This window comes from Ornithorhynchus anatinus, chromosome 20 (assembly GCF_004115215.2).
Source record: "Ornithorhynchus anatinus isolate Pmale09 chromosome 20, mOrnAna1.pri.v4, whole genome shotgun sequence".
Taxonomy (NCBI): Eukaryota; Metazoa; Chordata; class Mammalia; order Monotremata; family Ornithorhynchidae; genus Ornithorhynchus; species Ornithorhynchus anatinus.
In genome coordinates, this window is record NC_041747.1 from 13,254,748 (window position 1) to 13,277,112 (window position 22,365).

The following is a 22,365-nucleotide window of genomic DNA, read 5'->3' on the forward strand; positions in this document are numbered from 1 at the left end:
TCGTGTCCTCAATAAAAGCAACGGGAGGGAGACAACTGTGGTCAAACGCAAACTCACACAAATTGGCAAACTGTATTCACTGGTGCTTTGGACGCTGTAAAAATCAGATCCCTTGATGCCAGACCTCTCAATGGCAAACTTTTCCCTTAAACGGGCAAAATGATCAATTTTCAAAGCTGGATCTGTGGGGAGGGGAGGTGGGGAGAGATGGTGAATTTTTAAGGATGACCTCTAACAAATTCTAATACAAACTTGGTCAAATCGGGGAAAAACGAATTTTGTTTCCAGGTGAAAGCAAAAGGGTTTCCAACTGAAATCAGCACGGCGGAGTGGAAGCAGCATGGGTCTGGGAGTCAGAAGATCATGGGTTCTAATCCCAACTCCGCCACTTGTCTGCGGTGTGACCTTGGGCAAGTCACTTCACTAGGCCTCAGTTACCTCATCTGTAAAATGGGGATGAAGACTGTGAGCCCCATGCGGGATGGGGATTGTGTCCAATCCAATTTGCTTGTATTCACTCCAGAGCTTAGTACAGTGCTTTGAACATAGGAAGCACTTAAATACCACCATTATTATAATTAGAAATCACTTTCACAACCACTTCTGAATGGCTACGGGGAAAGTCTGTGCTGGAACAGTCCCACACCTTCTCCAAAAGAATTCTTAATTAAACTAGAAGCCGCACAGTTTCGCCAGAACATGTGTTTTCTTTTCAGGCTTTGGCTAGAACGCAGTTAGGCAATTAGGGAATGTTTGTCCGATAACGTGGAGCCTGCTTGGATACAGAACATCATGGTGTTTCAAGAAACACCATATGCAAGCACGAGGCGTCAAACGCTGACTGTAAATACTACAGCGCGACTCTTCCTCAATGTGGGGAGATGGCAACCCCCGCGTTTTTACGGAATCCAAATGTGCCGTAGGTGGGTACGAGATGAAGATTCGGGAGAGGACTCAAACCTGTGTAGCCGTTGACGTAGATGGAGACCCCGCTAAAGATCGCCGTTGAAGTTCCATCCTTCTGCAGAGCAGCATCTGACCGGAACTGTTCCTCCAATTTCTGGACCTTTGCAGCCATGTATCCACCCTAGCATCAGAGGGGTGGGGGGGAAACCTTAATAAAATGGAAATTTCAATCTCACGGCCTATTCATTCAGTCAGTCATGCAACTGTATTTATTGAGCACTCAATGTGAGCAAAGCACTGTGGACTGATTTAGGCACTTTTGAAAAACGCTCTATGGAATGGAGACTACTCATTTTTTGCTCCCTAATCCTATCACTGACATCAGTCAATGGCATTTACTGAGCGTTTACTGTGCACAGAGAGCTGAATTTAGCGTTTGGGAGAGTACAACAGAGTCAAGAGACATCATGGACTTATTTGTACCGGATAGTAAGGTAGCCACTGAGACGGTTGTATTCTGTTCAACTTTTGGTCATTCGATCTGGGACAAAGAGCTGGCCCAAATCGTTCCGTCAACGGTCACTGAAGGGTGGACTAAGGGTAAGTCAGGGCCGAGGATAAGCGAAGAGGCAACTTGAGAAATTAGAGTCCTTGATGGGCCAGAGTTCTGACTCCGAGCCAGGCCCAATCCTGATTAGAGAGAGGGAGTCACGTCAGGCCCGGGGAGAAGACACATCAGGTGGGGATTTTGTAAAACTAGTTGTTCTTGTGTATCAGTGAGAAGAAGCAGCGTGGTCTAGTGGGTAGAACATGGGCCTGGGAGCCGGAAAGACCTGGGTTCTAATTCCGGCTCCGTCCCTTGTCTGCTGGGTGACCTGGGGCAAGTCGCTTCACTTCTCTGGGCCTCCAGTGATCTCATCGGTGAAACGGGGATTAAGTCGGTGAGCCCCGTGTGGGACATGGACCGCGTCCCTCCTGATTACCCTGTATCAACCCCAGCGCTTATGTGCCTGGCACATAGTAAGCGCTTAATGAATACCAGAAAAGGTAGTTCTAGTGAGAAGGCTCAAACTCCAGTGGCTGGGCACCAGCCCAATAACACTCCAAGAATCACATCTGCCAGGGGCTGTAACACTCTAAGAGCCCCAAGGAGCTAAAAGAGGGATCCAGAGCATCTTCAATTGACCCCACATTTTCCTGTCTTTCTGCTGCCCGATCCACGTCCCAGAGGCGAGACTCACATTCAGGGAGGGAGGCTGCTGACAGGCACTGCCGGCCTGCAGGAGGCCAGCTCAGTTTCAGAGGAGCAGCGTGGCTTGGTGGAAAGAGTAAGCGCCGGCGAGTCAGAGGACCTTGCTGTTAACTCCAGCTCTGCCGCCTGTCTGCGGGAGGGGTTTAGCCAAGTCGCTTTGCTACTCTGTGCCTCGGTTACCTCGTCTGCAAAACGGGGACTGAGACTGTGAGCCCCAAGAGGGACAGGGACGGCCCGGTTTGCTTGTATATCCCCGCAGTGCTTGGCACACAGTAAGTGCTTAAATACCACAATTACTATTATTAATATGCACTTACTGTGTAGAGACCCTGTACTGAACCCTAGGAAAGAAACTGTGTGTCTCAGTTTTCTCATCTGTAAAATGGGGATTCGATCCTTGTTCTCCCTGTTATTTACACCATGAGCACTATGAGGGATCTCATTATCTTTCCTCTCCCCCAATGCTTAGTTTGGTACTTGGTACACAGTAAAGGCTTAAATACCATAATTACTAGCATTATTATTATTAGCACTGTCAGATACAGCACGGGAGAAAATCAGAGTATGGGCCAACTTGCAGCTAATGGGGACTTTACCATATCCTGCTTTTAATGCGCAGAGTGGGTAACCCCTGCATGCGTGAATAAACAGAAAAGGGAGCACTGCTAATTTCAGAGCTGATTCCAGACACTTCGTACTTATTGACCCTTCTAACTACCCCTCGCTAACTATCGCTACTTTGAAAGCAATAAAGAGCTTCTCTGACTTAATGTTTATCATTCCCAGGCTGTCCAAGATCTACCCTAAACTTAACTGATAAGTGCCTCTAAATAAATTTCAACCTATTTTCCTTCCCAAGGTAGGGAAGTAAATAGAAAACGTGGAGCCAGATTGTCCCAGTGCCTAAGTATTCCCTAGGGGTAAATCCGGCCCCTCTGAAAGCTACATTAACTCCTCTGAGTGACTATGACGCTATGCTACCCAGGAACTTATTTCTGGAATTGAGAAACGGTGGCTGGAAGAGGGGAGAGGATGGCCTGGTCAGCGGATAGCACCCGAGCCTGAGAGTCAGAAGGAGCTGGGTTCTAATCCTGGCTTTGTCACTTCACTGCTGTGATCCTGGGCAAGTCACTTCATTTCTCGGAGCCTCAGTTTCCTCATCGGTAAAATGGGAATTAAGACTGTGAGCCCTATGTGGGACGGGGACTGTGTCCAACCTAATTATCTTGTACCTACCCCAGGGCTTAGAACAGTGCCTGACATCTAGTAAGTCATTAACAAATACCATCATCATTGTTATTATTAGAAGGAGACCAGAACCCCACTACAGAACAGCCTGTGGTAAGTCGGGAAATGGGGATAAGCCCGAAAAAACCAACTTTTTATTTGCGTGTTAACTCACTTAGCACTATAGTCTGGGGCCCTACCTCTCAACTCCCAGTGGGAATCTCACTGCAAATGGCTCCAGCCTCCGCTTGCTCCCTGCCGAGCTCCACCTTCTGTACGGACAGTTGCAGAGAAGCGGTGTGGCCTAGTGGATATAGCCTGGGCCTCGGTGTCAGAGGAACCTGGGTTCAGTTCCCGGCTCTGCCACTTGCCTGATGTGAGACCTTGGGCAAGTCACTTCACTTCTCTGCCTCGGTTACCTCATCGATAAAATGGGGATTAAGACTGTGAGCCCCATGTGGGACAAGGACTGTGTCCAACCTGATTTGCTTGTAATAATAATAATGATTACGGTATTTGTTAGGTGCGTTCTATGTGCAGGCACTGCGCGTTGAGGTTGGATACCAGCAAATTGGGATGGACACAGCCCCTGTCCCATGGGGGACTCACAGTCTCACTCCCCATTTTACAGATGAGGTAACCTGGGCGCAGAGAAACAAAGTGACTTGCCCAAGGTCACATAGCAGACAAGCAGTGGAACTGGAATCAGAACCCATGACCTTCTAATATCCAGGCCTGTGCCCTATTCAGCTCACCTCGCTGCTGAATCTACCCCAGCGCTTAGAACAGTGCCTCGCATATATAAGTGCTTAATAAATGCCACAAATATTATCATCATTAGCCAGGTCACTGTGGACTTTATGAGAATTGTACCTACCCCAGCGCTTAGTACAGGGCTTGATACATATAGCTGTTTAACAAATACCATTACCACCATCATCGTCGAGGCTGTGGCCGGTGGTGGTGGTGATAAGCTACTTTGATGGGTTATTTGGAGGGGGTGAAGCGAGGGGCCTGCCTACCCCTGAGTCGCTCAGGGTGACTTTTCGGAATGGCTTCTCGAGGAAACTTATGGAGATAGAGACCAGGAAAGATGCACACTTGCAAACTCCTCTAAGCGCTTAGTACAGTGTTCCATAAATACAACTGAATGAATGAATGCATGAATACAGAGGATCACTCACCCAGGGACAGACCGTCTCACTAGCCTCCAGCCACAAGAAACTTCTAGACTTTAAACTCGTTGTGGGCAGGAAATGTGTCTGCTTATACTGTACTGTACTCTCCCAAGCGCTTAGTACAGTACCTGCAAACATACAGTAAGCACTCAATAAATACGCCTGACAAGAACCCAGGCTCAGTCACCTCTCCTGGGAAATAGGCCCTGACCGAGTAGAGGGTTACAACAGCAGCAAATCGTAACGATCAAGATAACCTATTACACTGGAAAAGTAGCTTTCTAGATAGTACTCTGTAAGTGCAATGTTCTAAGCCGTGTTAAAAATCAAGGAAATGGCGAAAGGCTTTAAGCCCAGCTCGATGAAATAGTTTTTACTTAATTTAGACTCACCCAATTTTCCCAGCCATCGTTTTCAGCTCGTTTCCTCCATCCACCTCGCCTCATAGTGGCGCTTCTGTAGGAGAAAATAAAAAACAAAGAACAGGTTAGCAATTTCCACTCCCACTCTATGTCCTAATTCTCCTTTGACAGGTACTGTTATCTATACATACATTCAGGGTAATGAGAAACCACGACAAAATTTCAACTCAAAACTGCCTGATTGGCAATTGCTTGAATTAAACCATTCCTTCCAAAATTAGCCCATCTTGATCCCTACAAAATCTTCTTCTAGTTCAGATAAACTGTGCTGATCTTTAGAAACTCTAATTATCAAAGTACTGGATATTATTCAAGCCAAATATAATTAAGATTCTATGCCTGTTTTTACATATTCTCTATTGCCTAAATGGCCCATAAAAGGTAAAAAGAATAACAGATTCCTTTTCAGCGTACAAGATCTGCAGGGTGTGTTTCCTACCAATTGTTGGATTCGTGGTTTATTGCTTGATAACTTATCCATCGATAAGTTACTGAAGTGAATTTTTCCACCTGTTCTCAGAAGTACAGCCAATTCTCCTGAGGGGTTGTGTTCTTGTAAAACCCCACGAAGAGCATACTCGCCAGATCTGAGGCAGCGTGACCTAATGGGAAAAAGCCCGGGGCTGGGAGTCAGAGGACCTGGGTTCTAATCCTGGCTCCGCCACCTGCCTGCTTTGTGACTTTGGGCAAGTCACTCAACTTCTCTGTGCCTCATTTACTTTAACTGTAAAAGGGGGATTCAATCCCTGTTCTCCCTCCTACTTAGAGTGTGAGTCCCACGTGGTACAGGGACTGTGTCCAACAGGATTAAGATGCATCTATCCCAGTGCTTAACAAAAAGCAAGTGTTAAGAAATATCACAGTTACGTTTATTATTCTCCTATACAAATGCACATGAACCGTTTCATCGTCTATCGACTTTACTGCCCTCTTCCAAGCGCTTAGTAGAGTGCTCTGCAGACATTACTAAATTCCACTGACTGATGGATAGCGGGGCTCACGGTAGATAACGGGCTCATGACAGATGAACGGCTCCCTAATTCCTTAAATACGCTCCGACTCTGCCCCTTGTCAGCTGTGTGACTGTGGGCAAGTCACTTCACTTCTCTGGGACTCAGTTTCCTCATCTGTAAAATGGGGATGAAGACTGTGAGCCTCAGGTGGGACAACCTCATTCCCCTGTATCTACCCCAGCGCTTAGAACAGTGCTCTGCATGTAGTAAGCGCTTAACAAATACCAACATTATTATTACACAGTGAAAAATGTGTTACTGCAGAACTGTGTATACCTACTTACACTGATGCCTTTACTTTCAGTGTGCCAGGAAAATTCTTTTTTTCTAAAGAGAGCTTCTTTTCGATGAATCTAACTGTTTCGCTCCCTCAGGCCCACTTTGAAAGAACAGAAAAGTGGCTAAGGTAGACAGCCTGCTACTGCAGAATTCTTTCTTCTACCACTCGAAACTTGAGCGTGAACTGTTGCAGGTCTAAGGAGAAGGTTGGGGAATTCCAACCTGACTACCTTGTAACTACTCCAGCGCTTAGTGCTTGGCACGTAATAAGCACTTAACAAACACCATAATTATTATTACTAATGAATATGTCATCTAGCCATGTGCCCACAATTCAAATCACCCTAACCTTTAACCTTTCTAATCCAGTCTAACCTTTCTAATAGAATCCTTTATTTCAAGAGGTGGGGGGGGGGGGGGAAGCAGTGTGGCTTAGTGGCTAGAGCCCGGGTCTGGGAGTTAGAAGGTCCTGGGTTCTAATCCCAGCTCCGCCACTTGTCTGTTGTGTGGCCTCAGGTAAGTCATTTCATTTCTCTGGGCCTCAGTTACCACATCCGTAAAATGGGCCGGGGGGTGGAGGAGATTGTGAGCCCAATGTGGGACAGGGACTGTGTCCAAGCCAATTACCTTGTATCTGTCCCAGCACTTAGTACAGTCCCGAGCACAGAGTAATCGCTGCACAAATACCACAATTATTATTATTTTATCCATAGTTTGTTTTAATGTCTATCTCTAGCTTTCTACTACAAGCTCTTGGTGAGCAGGAAACATGTCTTATCAACTCAGTTGTACTGTACTCTCCCAAGCGCTTTTTTTTCTTAATGGTACTTGTTCATTGATACTATGTGCTAGACACTGTTCTAAGACTGGGGTAGATAAATGTTAACCAGGTTGGACACAGTCCCTGTCCCACTTGGGGCTCACAATCTTAATCCCCATTTTACAGATGATGGAACTGAGGTCCAGAGACGAAGTGACTTACCCAAGGTCACAGAACGGACAAGTGGCGGAGCCTGGATTAGAACCCAGGTCCTTCTGACTCCCAGGCCCGTGCTCTATCCAGTAGGCCAAACTGCTTCTCTAGTTCTCAATAAGTATCAATGAGTGACTGTATTGTCCAAATGCCAAACGTACTCGATAGCCAAAGTGTGATGACAAAAAGTCTGTCCAAAAGGAGGTGCATCCGGGTCCACCTCGTAAACTGTCCTTCATTAGATAGTCTGGCTTTGCTTAGGCTGACAATATCGAGGCCATACCTGGCCACAGTCGCCCCGCCCCATGGATTAGTACCCAGGGGGCGAAATCATTAGTTTGGCCTCCAAGGCTTTTGAGAGGGAAGATACTATTCAGTGATTTAAGTCCAAGCATTACTAGAGCCAGTGTTTTTAGAATCCGTCTAGAGAAGCAACCTGGCCTAGTGAAGAGAGCGTGGGAGTCAGAGGACCTGGGATCTAATCCTGCCTCTGCCACTACTTGCTGTGTGGCCTGGACAAGTCACTTCACTGTGCCTCAGTTCCCTCATCTGCTAAATGGGGATTCAATATGTGTTCTCCCCCTCCTACTTAAATTGTGAGCCCCACAAGGGACCTGATTATCTTCTCTCTACCCCAGTGCTCAGTACAGGGGCTAGCACATAGTAAGTCCTTAAATGCCACAATTATTTTTATTATCGATCCAAATTCAAAGGTGAGTAAACATGCTCTACCTAGCCAGGTTCTTTCTATAGTTTCAACTAGATAAGCCCCTACATTTTCAATCATACTGTATGCAGAGCACTGTACTAAGCACTTGGAAGAGTACATTGTAACAAAGTTGATAGATACATTCCCTGCCCACGTCGAGCACATTTTGATATTAGCTCATCAGAAAAACTGCCCCCATTAACCCCTCAAGCAGCTTACTGGGGCAGAGGCCTTAATATTCCTTTGGCATTTGATCAACAGTACTTACTGAGCTACTGTGGGCAAGAACAAATTTGGGGGAAAGAACAGAGGAACTAAAAGATCCTCTCTGCCCTCAAGGGGCTTACCTTCCAATGGGCAACAGAAAAAAGAACGATGATCACCTGGCAATAGCACGACGATGGAGAGATTGAATAGATGGATAAACAAGAGAACAGAGTAAGTACACAGGTGCGGCAACTGAATCAACCCCCTGCCCCCCCAACCCTGGTCTCCCTGGTGAGGGAGAAATTGGAGGTCTTTTGGAGGTGGGATTTCGGAGGATTTTGTGAATTGCTTCCTTCATTATTAAAGCGCTACACTTGAAGCCACACTCTCTTGGCTGGACTCACAAAGCTACCGTGCTCCACAAAAGATTAGCCTCTGAATCACTGTATGTGGCCTTTCCCTGGTGTGAAATGGCCTCCCTCTACCACTTTCCTTGCCTTCCTTCAACTCTGTTGCATTGTGCTTCCCCCAAGTGCTTAGCACGGAGCTCTGCACGCAGTAAGCACTCAATAAACACCATAGCTTGATTGCTCTGCACGCAGTAAGCACTCAAATATGACTGATTGATCGACTGATTCCAAACTGCTCGAGACCCACCTCCCTGAAGCCGCCTGGCACCCTTTCAACGTCTCCCGCCGTTCTTTAATTTCCTCCCTTCCCGATTTCTCTGCAATAACATTTATTGAGCATCTGTGTGCGGAGCGCTGCAGGAGAGGCTCAGACGACCTATGGAAGGCTAAAACATAATCCCTGCCCTTGAGGAGCTGACGTTCTAGTCGGAGCCCTGAATGGCATTGGCTACCTTTGTGTAGGTTTCTGTCGTTCGTGTTTATATGAATTGAAAGTTTTCCTGGACCACCCTCCCCACTGTACGGGAAACTCCCCTCACTGGGTTTGAGTTCCTGACAGAGTTTAAAAACCATTTCAAAAAATAAAGAAAATGTTTCTGCATTTACATGCCCACTCCTACTACTGGCAGAGTGTTGCTACGGCTTCCAAGTTTGGGAATTCATCCTTCTTTCAGGCCAAAGGAAAGGAGCTACCTCTCAATATTTCTACTCCTCCCCGCCAATCCGCTTAGTTGTTATTCTCTTGCACTAAGCAGATTTAAGAAAATCTGTCTTGAACCTACCACCATGAAATGCTCAACAGGAAAAAATGAAAACAAGTGTTTATAGTCGAATTTATGTACATATCTGTAATTTATATACTTACATGAATGTTCGCCTCCCCCCCTAGACTGTTAGCTCGTTACAGGCGGGGTAGAAGCAGCGTGGCTCAGTGGAAAGAGCACAGGCTTGGGAGTCAGAGGTCATGGGTTCGAATCCCAGCTCTGCCACTTGTCAGCTGTATGACTGTGGGCAAGCACTTAACTTCTCTGTGCCTCAGTTCCCTCATCTGCCAAATGGGGATTAAGACTGGGAGCCTCACATGGGACATCCTGATTACCCTGTATCTACCCCAGTCCTTAGAACAGTGCTCTACACATAGTAAGCACTTAACAAATACCAACATTATTATTATTATTATTATGTACCCGTTCACTGTCATACCGTACTCTCCCAAGCGCTTAGTACAGTGTTTTGCACACAGTAAGCACTCAATAAATCTGACAATGAATGAATCTGGACTGAATTTTGAATGATATACTCCACCCCCATGCTATTTTATTGGTTCTCCTTCTATTCTCCTTTGTAATCTAAACTCCCAAAGGTAAAACGATGCATAATCGAATAATCCCTTCCATGCTGCATTACCTGTCCCGAGGTGGGTTCTAGTTGTCGTTTGCAACTCTGGCTCTTCTCCTCATGGAATCTGTCCCATCCCTGATTGTTATGTGCATGGCGGATACTCAGTAACTACTGTTACTGGCTCTTGTCACTTCTAATTTCGGTTTCTCAGTGGTCAGTAACTGCTGCTTCGACAACCTTAGAGCACGTCTTGTTTGTAGTCACCCACATTAGTTGTTTTGGTATCCTGTTTTCTGTTTTTCTTTCTTGTTACCAATCCTCTACAAATTCCAGCTCAGCGATGCTGAGTTGCATCAAATAGCACTTCGAGGCTCGTGAATCGGTTACACCTCTGCACACGGACGATGAAAAAGGATGTGTCTTACAGCCTCACGGCTCTATGCATCTTTGGCTTTGAAGAAAGTACATGGGAGCGGGGTAAGACACCCCCAGCCACACATCATTGGTGGAGTCTAGAGTTTTGAACGCTGGCCCCTCTAAACTGTAAGCTCTTGTGGGCAGGGAAAGTGTCTATCGTTATACTGTACTCTCCCAAGCGCTTAGTACAATGCTCTGCACTCTGTAAGCACTCAATAAATACCATTCATTGATTAACTGGGAATAGATGCAAGACAATCTGTTGGGATATGACCCCTGTCCCGCACGAAGCTCACAGTCTGAGTAGTAGTACTGAAGCCCCATTTTTACAGCTGAGGAAACGGAGGTTCAGAGAAGTCAAGTGATTTGCCCAAGGCATCCAGCAGGCAAGTGGCAGAGCAAGGAATAGAACCCAGGTTCTCTGACTCCCAGGCCCACGCTCTTTCTACTAAACCATTCCATTTCTCTAGTGGTTGGTCGCTTCTAAATAGGGGTTGTTTACCTCCCTCTCCATTGCTCAACAGCTATTCAACACTATTGTTACTGTGCCATTTTTGAAGAACTTTTGACCACTGTTTTACTTGCTACTAGATTAGCCACTTCAATACCTTGCTCGCTTTTTTCTTTTAATGGTATTTGTTAAGCACGTCCTATGTGCCAGGCACTGTACTTCATGCTGGGGTAGCTCATCAGGTTGGATAGTCTCTGTCCCACATGGCCTCACAGTCTTAATCCCCATTTAACAGATGAGGAAACTGAGGCACAGGGAAGTGAAGTGACTTGCCCAAAGTTCCACACCAAATAAATGGCAGAGCCAGGATTAAAGCCCGGGTCTCCTGAGTATTCATTCAATGGTATTTATTGAGCACTTACTGTGTACAAAACACTGTACTAAGAGCTTGGGAGAGTACAATATAACAACAGACTGGCAGACATGTGTCACTGCCCACAACGAACTCACAGCCTAGAGCTACCATGACTACCAGGCCCAGGTTCTTTTCACTACGTCACCCTGCTCTGGCTCACTGACTTTCACCCAAAGCGACCTTTTTCAAAGGTTCTGTTTTGGAAATATTTGATCATTTCTATGGTTATTCTCTGAACCCTTTTCAAGGTCTCTCTCTCTCAAATGGTCCAACTTACAACTATTCCATACTCCGAACTTAGTTAAGGACCTAATTACTACCAAGGTACCAGAACCATAAGCTGGGTTACTTCATGTCTACCAACTCGGCACTTAGAACAGTGCTCTGTACACAGGAAGTGCTCAATAAATACCACCGACTGACTCACAGCATTTGAAATTCATGCAGAATTGTAACACTTCTCAAGTGTTAACTATATAAAGCCCTGACTGGTTAGCTTCCCGCTTGCTAGTTTCTCACCACAAAAATAATCATGGTTTGGTATGTTCTGCCCCTGCCCCACCGAGGGCTCCCAGGTTTCATCCCCATTTTACAGATGAGGGAACTGAGGCGCAGACAAGCGAAGAGACTTGCCCATGGTGACGCAACAGACAAGGGGAGGAGTCCGGATGACAACCCAGTCCTCTGGACTCCCGGGGCCGTGCTCTCTCCACTAGCCCATGGCTGCTTCTCCTTCTCCCTTCTTTACTCTGCTTCTGCGGTTCTCACTGGACACCAGCCCCAGCACTGGGAACGGGGCTCAATCAGTCGATCAGTCAGCTTATTGAGTGCTTACTGTGTGGGGAGCACTGTACTAAGCACTTGGGAGAGGGTGATATCACAGAGTTTGGTAGACCCGCTCCCTGCCCGCAAGGAGCTTACGGTCCAGAGGCGAACCATTTCTTCCAAGGAAGCACCGACTCTGCCCAGAAAGACAAGTGTTGTCAGAAGAACGTCCCAAATTTCCTAACAGAGCTCTATCCCAAATGCGTAGTGGGAGCACGTGTTGGGAAGAAGTGAGTAATTCAAATGCCTCCACCAGCAAATTAAGTCCACCTCTTCTGGTTTTGTTTTTAGGAGGGGATGGAAAATCCTGGTCTGTCTCATTAAAAAAAAAAACAACAGAGAGAGAACACTTTGGACATGAAAAACAATTTAAATGGAAAAAAATCCTTAAAAGAATATAAAGGCAATTTAAAATAGCATAGACTTTAAAACAAGCGCTATAGAAAGAAACTTTAAAAACTCTGATGAGAGGACTGAGGAATACCAGAGCCTAGGGACCACAACCTCATTCATTCAATCGAATCTCCCGAGTGCTTACTGTGTGCAGAACACTGTACTAAGTGCTCGGGAGAGCACACCACCACAATAAACAAACATTTCCTGCCCACAACGAGCAATCTCATCAACCTTAGGCCGAAGAAACGAGTCTAGCCCTGGAGGCAGAACACAGAGGATGCACAGCACAGGGCTCCAACCCAAATAATAACACAGTCACTTCTGTTTCGACATGTCGGTCGCTCGATCAGTCGTATCTACTGAGTGCTTACTCTGTGCACAGTACTGAACTAAGCCCACAATTAGTAGCTACGATCCCTACCTTCAGGACACCAAATTACAGAGAGGGAGAACTATAAAGCTACATACATAAGCACTTCACTTCTCTGTGCCTCAGTTACCGCCTCTGTAAAATGGGGATGAAGACTGTGAGCCCTATTTGGAACAGGAACCGTGTCTAACCCGATTTGCCTGCATCCACCCCAGGGCTTAGTATGGTTTCTGCAACATAGTAACTACTTAACAAATATCATGATTATAAACACGGTGAAGGTGAGTGAGCTTCTAAGAGTGGCAGGAGATGGGTAAATGAGATGAAGGATAGGAGAGATTATTCAGGCAATTATTATTATTCAGATTATTCAAACGTCTGTCAGGATGGGAAGGGGAATCAATCGATCGGTCAATCAGTGGTATTTATTCATCACTTACTGTGCGCAGAGCATCGTACTAAGCGCTTGGGAGAGCACAGTGGATAGATACATTCCCTGCCCACAATGAGCTTCCAGTCTAGAGGGGCGGGACGCTTCCAGGCAGAAGAGAGGATGGGAGCAGGAGGCTTGGAGAGCGAGAGAGACAGGGGAGGAGGCTGAGCGTGTTGTCTGACTTGAAAAGAGTGAAATGTGGCATTCCGCTGGGACCCAGTTCCAGAGGAGCAAGGATAATTAGTGGACTGAGTAACTTCCAGCTAACGGTCAGGAGTCGCAGCTTGCGACGGAGAGAAATAAGCAACCACCGGAGGTTTGTGAGGAGAGCGAATAATGATGCGTTAGAAAAATGATCTGAGCCGAGTGAAGTATGGTCTGGGGCGGGGGACGGCGACTGCAGTCCAAGAGACCTGCAAAGGACAGATGCGGTAATCAAATTGGGATGTGACAAGTCTTTGAACCGGTAGGTTGGCCATTTGGATGGAAGGGTAAGGACAGATTCCTGAGCCGTTCTGATTGATTCATGAGGAAGAACCGACAGATTCTGGGGTGAGAGGCTAAATACAGGAGACTGAGAGAGAGGAGTCAAGGATAACGCCGAGACAGTTGTCCTGAAAGGCGGGATGGATGGAAGTGCTGTCGACAGCCACGGGAAAGTGAGGTGGAGGACAGGATTCGGGAAGGAGGGTGAGGATTTCGGGTTTGGATCCGTTGAGCCGAGGTGTGGGCAGGACGCCCGTGAAAAGACGGATGCGGAGGAGAGAGATCGGGGCTGGTGAGGTCCACTTGGGAGTCGGCCTCTGACAGGAAGCAGTTGAAGTCGTGAGAGCGGAGGAGCTCCCCGAGGGAGGGAAGGAGGAAGTGGAGAGAGAGAACGGAAGGAGAAGACCCAGAACTGAACCGTGACAGATGTCCGGCTCTTAGGAAGTGGGAGGCGGAGGAGTCGGCAACAGAGACGGAGAATGAGGGACGGCCAGAGACGCAGGAGAACCAGGGAAGGACTGTGTCTGACAAACCAAAGTTTCCCATTACACAACTTGGAAAAAATACAATGGAAATATCGAGGGACGGTGTGTCCACAACATGAGTCTGCTCTGGGAATAATTAAATCCATAAATTTGTGCCAAGGTTCTGTACAGGAAGAAGCGGTGGATCAAAGCATACTTTCCAGCCTCACTGAACTCTAAGTGTATTTTAGGTTCCTGCTATTTGATACAATAAAGTTTCATTGGGTGGCAAGAGTTGTAAGAGCCTTCTTCTAGCAGAAGACACAATAATGTAGCAATCCGTATCAAAAAATGTCAATCGTGGAGGGCTGTTCAAATATCTACTGCTTGACTCGTCAAATCAATGGTTCCTATAATGCGATTTTTCCATTACAAAAGGTTCTTTACAATGACCAGGCTATCACAGAAATGACTACCTTGACTTCAGAGAGTGCTTTTTTTCCCCCTTCATTTTACAGATGAGGAAATGGGGTGTCTTGCCGGAGAACGGTGGCAGAGCTCAAACTAGAACCCAGATCTCCCGACTCCCAACCCACTCTCCCCACACCCCCAAACAACAGAGCACCCAGAATTGGGTCGAGTCTTATGACAGTGGAATGGGAGGACAAAACAGTTCCATACCTCCTAGACAGCCCTAATTCTCTGAAGATACTGGGATTCGTTTGTTTGTTTTACGGTATTTGTGAAGCGCTTACTATGTGTTGAGCACCGGGGTAGATAAAGGTTTATCAGGTTGGACAGAGTTCCTGTCCCACATGGGGCTCACAGTCCAAGTAGAGGGAGTAGGGTTTAATCCCATTTTAGAGTTGAGGAAACCGAGGCCCAGAAGTGACGTGACTTGCCCAAGGTCACACAGCAAGCAATTGGCAGAGCCGGGATTAACACTCAGGTCCTGTGACTTCCAGGCCAGGGCTCTATCCACTAGGCCACGCTGCTTCATAAACAAGTTCATTCTAGGCTTGTCGACAGGCAGCTCGAATCTTTGCTGTAGAAGCAGGGAATTGGAGAAGTCTGACCTCACTTTTGATTCAATTGCATATCTGTCGCCAATTTTTTTTAATGGTATTTGTTAAGTGCTTACTATGTGCCAGGCACTGATGTAAGCGCTGGGGTAGATACAAGATAATCCCGTTGAACACAGTCCCTGTCCTGCAGCGGGCTCGCAGTCTTAATCCCCATTTTCCAGATGAGGGAACTGAGGCTCAGAGAAGTGAAGTGACTTGCCCCAAGTCACACAGCACACACCTGGCGGAGCCAGGCTTAGAACCCATGACCTTCTGACTCCCAGGCCCGTGCTCTAGTCAGTAGGCCATGCTGCCTCTCCACTTCATATCCTAATCAGAACTAGGATTTTTTTCCAATCGCAGTCAAGCCAAAAATATAGAGGAGTAATTGTGCATCAATCGAGAGGATTTACTGAGTACTCTCTACTGGGTGAAGAGCACTGTACTGAGTACTGGGGAGACTACAACTAAGCCAGGCAGTCTCTGCCCTCGAGGAATTTATAAGCTAGCATATAGTAATAATAATGGTATTTGCTAAGTGCTTATCATGTGCCAAGCCCTGCACTAAACACTGGGGTAGATACTAAATAATCAGGTTGGACACAGTCCCCGGCCCACATGGGGCTGCGGGTCCTTGTAGGAGGGAGTAGGATTTAATCCCCATTTTACAGATGAGGAGACTGAGGCTCAGAAAAGTTAATGACTTGCTCAATGTCACATGGTAGGAAAGTCACCCAGGCCTGTGCTCTTTCCCTAGGCCATGCCATTTCCAGTGTAGTCCATGTAAACCTTATTCTATTTCACTATTTTGTAGTCTTTCACTGCACATGTATTTTACATGTGCTCTCTGCACTACTTAAAATCACACCAACAGGCACCACTCTATTACTAAAATTGGAAAACGAATAGCTAGCCCTCAACTGTAAACTATAACTAGATGTTATTCCTTTCCTTCAGTGGGAATCCCATCAATTTTCTTCATTCATCTATTTATGCATATTGTCTGTCTCCCTCTCTAGACCGGGGGCTCATTGTGGGCAGGGAATGTGTCTGTTGTTTTATTGTACTCTCCCCAGAGATGAGTACAGTGCTTTGAACACAGTAAGCCCTCAGGGACTGTGTCCAACTGATTAAGTGGTATCTCCCCCAGCGCTTAGAACAGTGCCTGGCATACAGTAAGTGCTTAACAAATACTACACCAAAAAAAAAGTTCCAAAGCCACAGGGCAGAGGGGATAAAACCAGGGTAGGGTGGGAGGAGAAGAGCAGTAGAGATCCTAGCCCACTCCTCTGCCCTACCTGCTCTCACCCTGGCTACTAGACCATGGGGCTCTTAACAGTTTCAAGAGAACAAGTGTGGCCTAGTGGAAGGGCATGGGCCTGGGAGGCAGGCTACCTGGGTTCGAATCCCAGGCTCCGCCACATGTCTCCCGTGTGACCCTGGGCAGGTCACAACCTCTCCGTACCTCAGTCTCCTCATCTGTACAGTGGACCGGCTCTCCCTCCTATTTAGACCGACGGGGACTATGTCCAGTCCGATTAACCTATATCTACCTCGGTGCTTAGCACTGTCCTTAACATACCATTATTACTACTACTACGACTTGCAGATTTGGGGAGCTCAGGCATGGAAAGCTGCAAGCAAGCTGCGGAAGTGAAAGGACGGGGGTGAGCGTGCCAAGACAAGTTAAAAAAAAAGCCAGCTGCCGTCGCCCCGTCGATGTCAGACCACCAAGCCACAGCCCTGGATCGCCTCCACGGTTCGCTTCTTCCGCTACAAAATCTAGGCATCAGGCCAACCTTGTCTACCTCCAACTCATCCTCGACTGCTTTAATTCTGCTCTCTCTTCTGACCGGCAACAATACTTCTCCGTCCTCATCGGCTCTTAATGACCACCGTCTCTGCCAACTGCTTCTGAGCAACTCTCCCTCCCAAACCTCGTCCTCCCGCCCACTCCCGCATCTTTTGTCCCCAATGACCCGCTATCTGTTTTTTCACCAAAACGGAAGCCATCAGGCAGGAACTCACCAAATTCTTCCTGGCACCTCTCTGGGTCCACTCTCCTTCCCCCTCACCGACTCGCTCGCCCCTTCCCAGTCGTGATCCGAGAGGCGCTCTCCCGCACACTTAGTACGGTGCTCTGCACTAAGTGCTCAAAAGATACCGCTGATGGATTTGGTCACCTCTACCTGAATGTCCTGCCGACATAGCACACCTCACAGGTCCAAAACTAAATTCCTCTTCTTCCCACCGAAACCCTGTCTTCCTCCAGCCCTGCAATCACCACCACCATCCTCCCGGGCTCACAGGCTTATAAATTTGGCACTGTATTGGGCTCATCTCTTTCTTCCGACCCACATCCACCACACCATGCCGCTTCGTCACCTCTCCAGAACCCACCTCCGTCTCTCCAGCTAAACTGCTATTATGTTAGGCCAGACGCTTATGTTCTACCTCGAGTACTGTATCGCCCTTCTCGCCAACCTCTCTGCCTCCCATCTCTCCCATCCATATTTCATTCTGCTGCCCGGATCATTTTTTTTTTAAATCATTTTGCGTCCATCTCCCCACTCCCCAAAAGCCTCCAGTGGTTACCCATCCGTCTCCACATGCAACAGAAACTCCTTACGGTTGGCTTTAAGGCTATCAGCTCTCCCCCACCTACCTAACCTCGATCACTTCCCACTACAATCCAGCCGCACACTTCAATCATCCAAAGCCCACCTACTTACTTCCCTCGATCGTCTCTCTCGCCGATCGTCTCTCTCGCCTTCGACCCTTTGCTCCCGCCCTCCTGCCTACTGGAAATTATCTCCCTCTTCATATTTGAAGAAAACCACCACTCTACAGTACTAAAATCACATCGCCTCGAGGAATTCTTCCCTGACTAACCTCTGATCTTCCCATCCTATTCTCCTCCCTGCACACCTAAGCACTTTGAGCTCACCCTGCCTCTGGCCGCACAGCACTTACATACAGATCCTGAGAGTCTGATCCTTTCCCTATCTGCATTTTTACATTAACGTCTGTTTCCTCCACTAGATTGTAAACTCTCTGAGGGAAGGCATCGTATACCCCGACTCTCTTGTACGCTCCCAAGGGCTTAGTACAAGGCCGTGTACACGGTAAGCCTTCAGTAAATAGCACTTACTGAGAGAGTGGGTTTAGGTTACCAGCAGTAGGGTTGGCTCACGGTCAAGGTGAAACAGGGAAAGAACGGTAAGAGACAGAGAGAGGCAGTGTGGTCTAGTAGAAAGAGCACGGGGCGGGAGGTCACATCCTGACTTCTGATCCCAGCTCCACACCTGCCGGCTTTGTAACAACTTCTCTATGCCTCAGTTTCCTTATCTGTAAACTGGGGATTAAAATCCTGTTTTTTCTCTCTCCCCAAGATTGGGACTCCCATGTGAATAATTATAATTAACGGTACTTGTTAAGCGCTTACTGTGTGCCAAGCATTGTTCTAAGGACTGGAGTAGATACAAATTAATCAGGTAGAGATAAGGCGACTGTGTCCAACCTGATCGTCTTGTCTCTATCCCAGCACCTAGTACTGTGCTTGGCACACAGTAAGCGCTTAACCAAAAGCACCATTATTTTTCTATCCGATGTCTGGGCAAGAGCTTTAAAATTTGCATATCTGATTGACTGTCGAAACATTTATGTTAATAAAACATTTAAGTATTGTATACTTTAAAACCATAAATGAAAAATAAGGACATATACCTGATAGTTTCATTTCACGCTAGAAGAGGCAACACTATGCAATGAACAATTGTTCTTATTAAGCGCTTACTAATAATGTTGGTATTTGTTAAGCGCTTACTATGTGCAGAGCACTGTTCTAAGCGCTGGGGTAGACACAGGGGAATCAGGTTGTCCCACGTGGGGCTCACAGTCTTAATCCCCATTTTACAGATGAGGGAACTGAGGCACAGAGAAGTTAAGTGACTCGCCCACAGTCACACAGCCGACAAGTGGCAGAGCTGGGATTCGAACTCATGAGCCCTATGCATTAATGCATTTTACTATGCATTAAACACGCTTCTAACTGCTGGGAGAGAGACAAGTTAATCAGGCTGAACACCATCCCTATACCTCATGAGCCTCAGAGCCTAAATAAGAATTGAATCCTTATGTTACAGATAAGGAAATTGAGGCAAGGGAGTGACTTGCCCAAGGTCACACAGCAGGCAAGTGGAGAATCCGGGAATAGAACCCAGGTCCTAACTCCTAACTGGTGCTCGTTCCCCTAGATGACGCTACTTCTCATGAAATACTAGCATAACACTGGCTGGGATGGATTTTCGAAGAGTGACTGTGTTAGCGAGCGATTAACCGTAGGGTGAATTTTACTGAGAGCAGCTGAGTTAGGAAAAAAAAAAACCCGCCTAGGTTATTTAGGTCATTTCTGTCTGTCGTTTGTTGAAGTTTAGCTTAGGAAACGAAAAGACACAGCCTGCCTCCGCAAAGTATATTACTACAGACAAGCTCTAAGTAAGACTGCCTGAAATTGTGCAAACTGTAATCAGTGTCACTCAGCAAAAGACTCCACAGGTAGAGGAATTCTTTCCTTTCACTTCTTCCCTTCACCTGGAGCTCCAAGTATCTATTGTTAAGACAAAATAATTACCAGAGCACTATAATTCATTCTTTACCTCCTCCCTCCCCCGCCACCATTAGGGAGGTGGGTTACTGCTTTGGTAGCTTAGCCTTCTTAAAAAGGTCACGCGCATAATCAATGGCATTTATTGAGTGCTAACTGTGTGCAGAGCACCGTACTGAGCACTTGGGAGAGTACAATACAATACAGAATTGGCAGACACAATCCTTGCCAGCCCAGAATTTACAGTCTACAGGAAAATAAGGTATTAGGGGAAAATGAGATAATTGTCGCTTAGAGCTTCAGTTAAGAGGCAAACGTGAAGGTGTTTCGGAAGGAAAAGACACTGAACGATTCCAGACAGTGGAAGTCGACTCCCTGGCCTTGCCCAAATCTGACGGGGTCCGTGTTTCAAGCGAGTCGACCTCCTGATGAAGGTTTGCCCCACAGCAATCATTCCGTCGTATTTCAATGGTATTTATTGAGCGCTTACTGTGCACAAAGCACTATACTCACAACCGAACGGCCAAAGGAGGCTCTCTGGGAAGCCAAAAAAGGCCATTCCAGCCAGTAAGAGGACGGCCCTCCCGGCACCTCTTACCGACCAAGGAACAAGAAAACGTAACCACAGAACCCGGGCTCTCCACAGAAAAGTCATTCCTCCGGGGTATTCCAGGGTACACACCCTGGTCTTCCCAAACGCAGGCTTTCCACTCTACTATGTGGGTCAGAGGGTGCTAGGGGATTCGCAAGCCACCTCCTGATTCCTGGATAATAACAATAATAATAATAATTGTGGTACTTCTATATGCCAGGCACTGTCCTAAGCGCTGGGGTGGATACCAGCAAATCGGCTTGGTAACACTTCCTGTCCAACGTGGGCCTCATGGTCTCAATCCCCATTTTACAGATGATGGGACCGAGGCACAGAGAAGTGAAATTCATTCAATCGTATTTATTGATTGCTTACTGTATGCAGAGCACTGTACTAAGAGCTTGGAATGAACACTTCGGCAACAGATAAGAAACAATCCTGCCCAACAATGGACTCACAGTCTAAAACGACTTGCCCAAGCCCACGCAGCGGAGCCGGAATTAAAACCCAAGACCACTGACTTACAGGCCTGCGCTCTATCCACTTTCTGCTTCTCAGACTTTTCGAACCTAAATATAGGTAAAAGCCAAGATTTCCATTGGATTTTGAATTTTACCACATCTTTTCTTACAAGGGGGGAAAATTATGCCAATGGATCAAAATTCTCAATATTCATCCCTGCCTGAAGGCAACATGATGAATCGGGAGGGTGGTCAAAGCATGGGAGCTTGGATTCACTCATTCATTCAATCTTATTTCTTGAGCGCTTACTGTGTGCAAAGCACTGTACTAAGAGCTTGGGAGAGTACAGTATAACAACTAACAGACACAATCCGGCCCACATCGAGATCGGAGTCTAGAGGGATGGTTAAGTTCCTGTGTCACTGTGGCAGGGAACCAGAGTGCTCTATCCCGAGCTCACGAATAGCTCCAGAAGAGCGTCAAAGGTGTACTCTGGGCCTGATCAGACCTTTCTCCACAGTGACTCCTCTTTTTTTAAAAAAAAATATTACACACTTTCTGTGTGCCAGGCACTGTACTAAGCACTGGGGTAGATACAAGCCAATCAGGTTGGACACAGTCCATGTCCCACAAGGGTCTCACACTTTTAATCTCCAGTTTACAGATGAGAGATGTCAGGCACGGAGAATTCATTCTTTCAGTCATATTTATTGAACGCTTACGGAGTGTAGACAGCTGTACTAAATGCTTAGCACTGTACTAAGAGAAGTCAAGTGATTTGCCCAAGGTCAGCTGGCAGAGAAGGGGCAGAGCAAGCATGAAAACCCAGGTCCTTTGGGTTCCCAGGCCCGTGCTCTCTCCACTAGGCCACGTTGCTTCCTCTTCTGAGCAGAAAAATGAGAGAGGAAGGGAGAGAAGGAGGGTGTTTTCATAAAAGTGGAAGGAGGTTCACTTTTGGCATTTGCGATTTTGGGGGTCACACGAGGCCTCTCAAGGACTTTCTCTGATTCCAAGGCAAGCGGTCGACAGACCTCAATCTTGAAGGAATAATCATTCACCACACCATCAATGAAAACTGAAGCTTGCTTCAGCTAGCATGCTCAACACCCTTCAAGTTCCACCGTTTCTGCCCGGATTTATTTGGTCGGCATTAAGTTCGCTCTCTCTAACCTTAAAAAAATCTAAACTCCCAGGTTCGGTGACTTAAAGATTGCAGGGTGACATAGCTTATGCTCAACAAAAACCCAAAATTTGTATGCAAATTTCATTTGCACCGACCTACTACCGGGGTATATTTTTGTCTACCATTAAGAAGATGAACTGCAAGACCTCAAATACAGCAAAGAAAATACAATGAATGGCCAAACCCGAGAAAGGAAAACAATTCAAAACATCAGAGGAAGAGAGGAATCTATGGGGACTTTACTTTTTTTTTTTTTTTTTGCTTTAATTACCTTGAGTCTGCAC

General features: G+C 46.7%; 1 protein-coding gene across 3 annotated transcripts in view; it reads right to left on the minus strand.

Moving 5' to 3' along the window:
• Window positions 1–22,365, minus strand: part of REV1 (REV1 DNA directed polymerase) — a 72,802-nt gene that overhangs the window by 45,929 nt on the left and 4,508 nt on the right. For 2 of the 3 annotated variants that reach the window (XM_029048111.1, XM_029048108.1), the window contains exons 2-3: window positions 4,956–5,019; window positions 961–1,087 (exon numbers count right to left, since the gene is read on the minus strand). In XM_029048111.1, the coding sequence (XP_028903944.1) occupies window positions 961–1,087; window positions 4,956–5,009 (181 nt within the window). In that variant the 5' untranslated portion in view covers window positions 5,010–5,019. Of the gene's footprint in view, window positions 1–960; window positions 1,088–4,955; window positions 5,020–9,983; window positions 10,082–22,365 lie in introns of those variants that run through there. The other variant, XM_029048109.1, reaches the window with a different exon arrangement.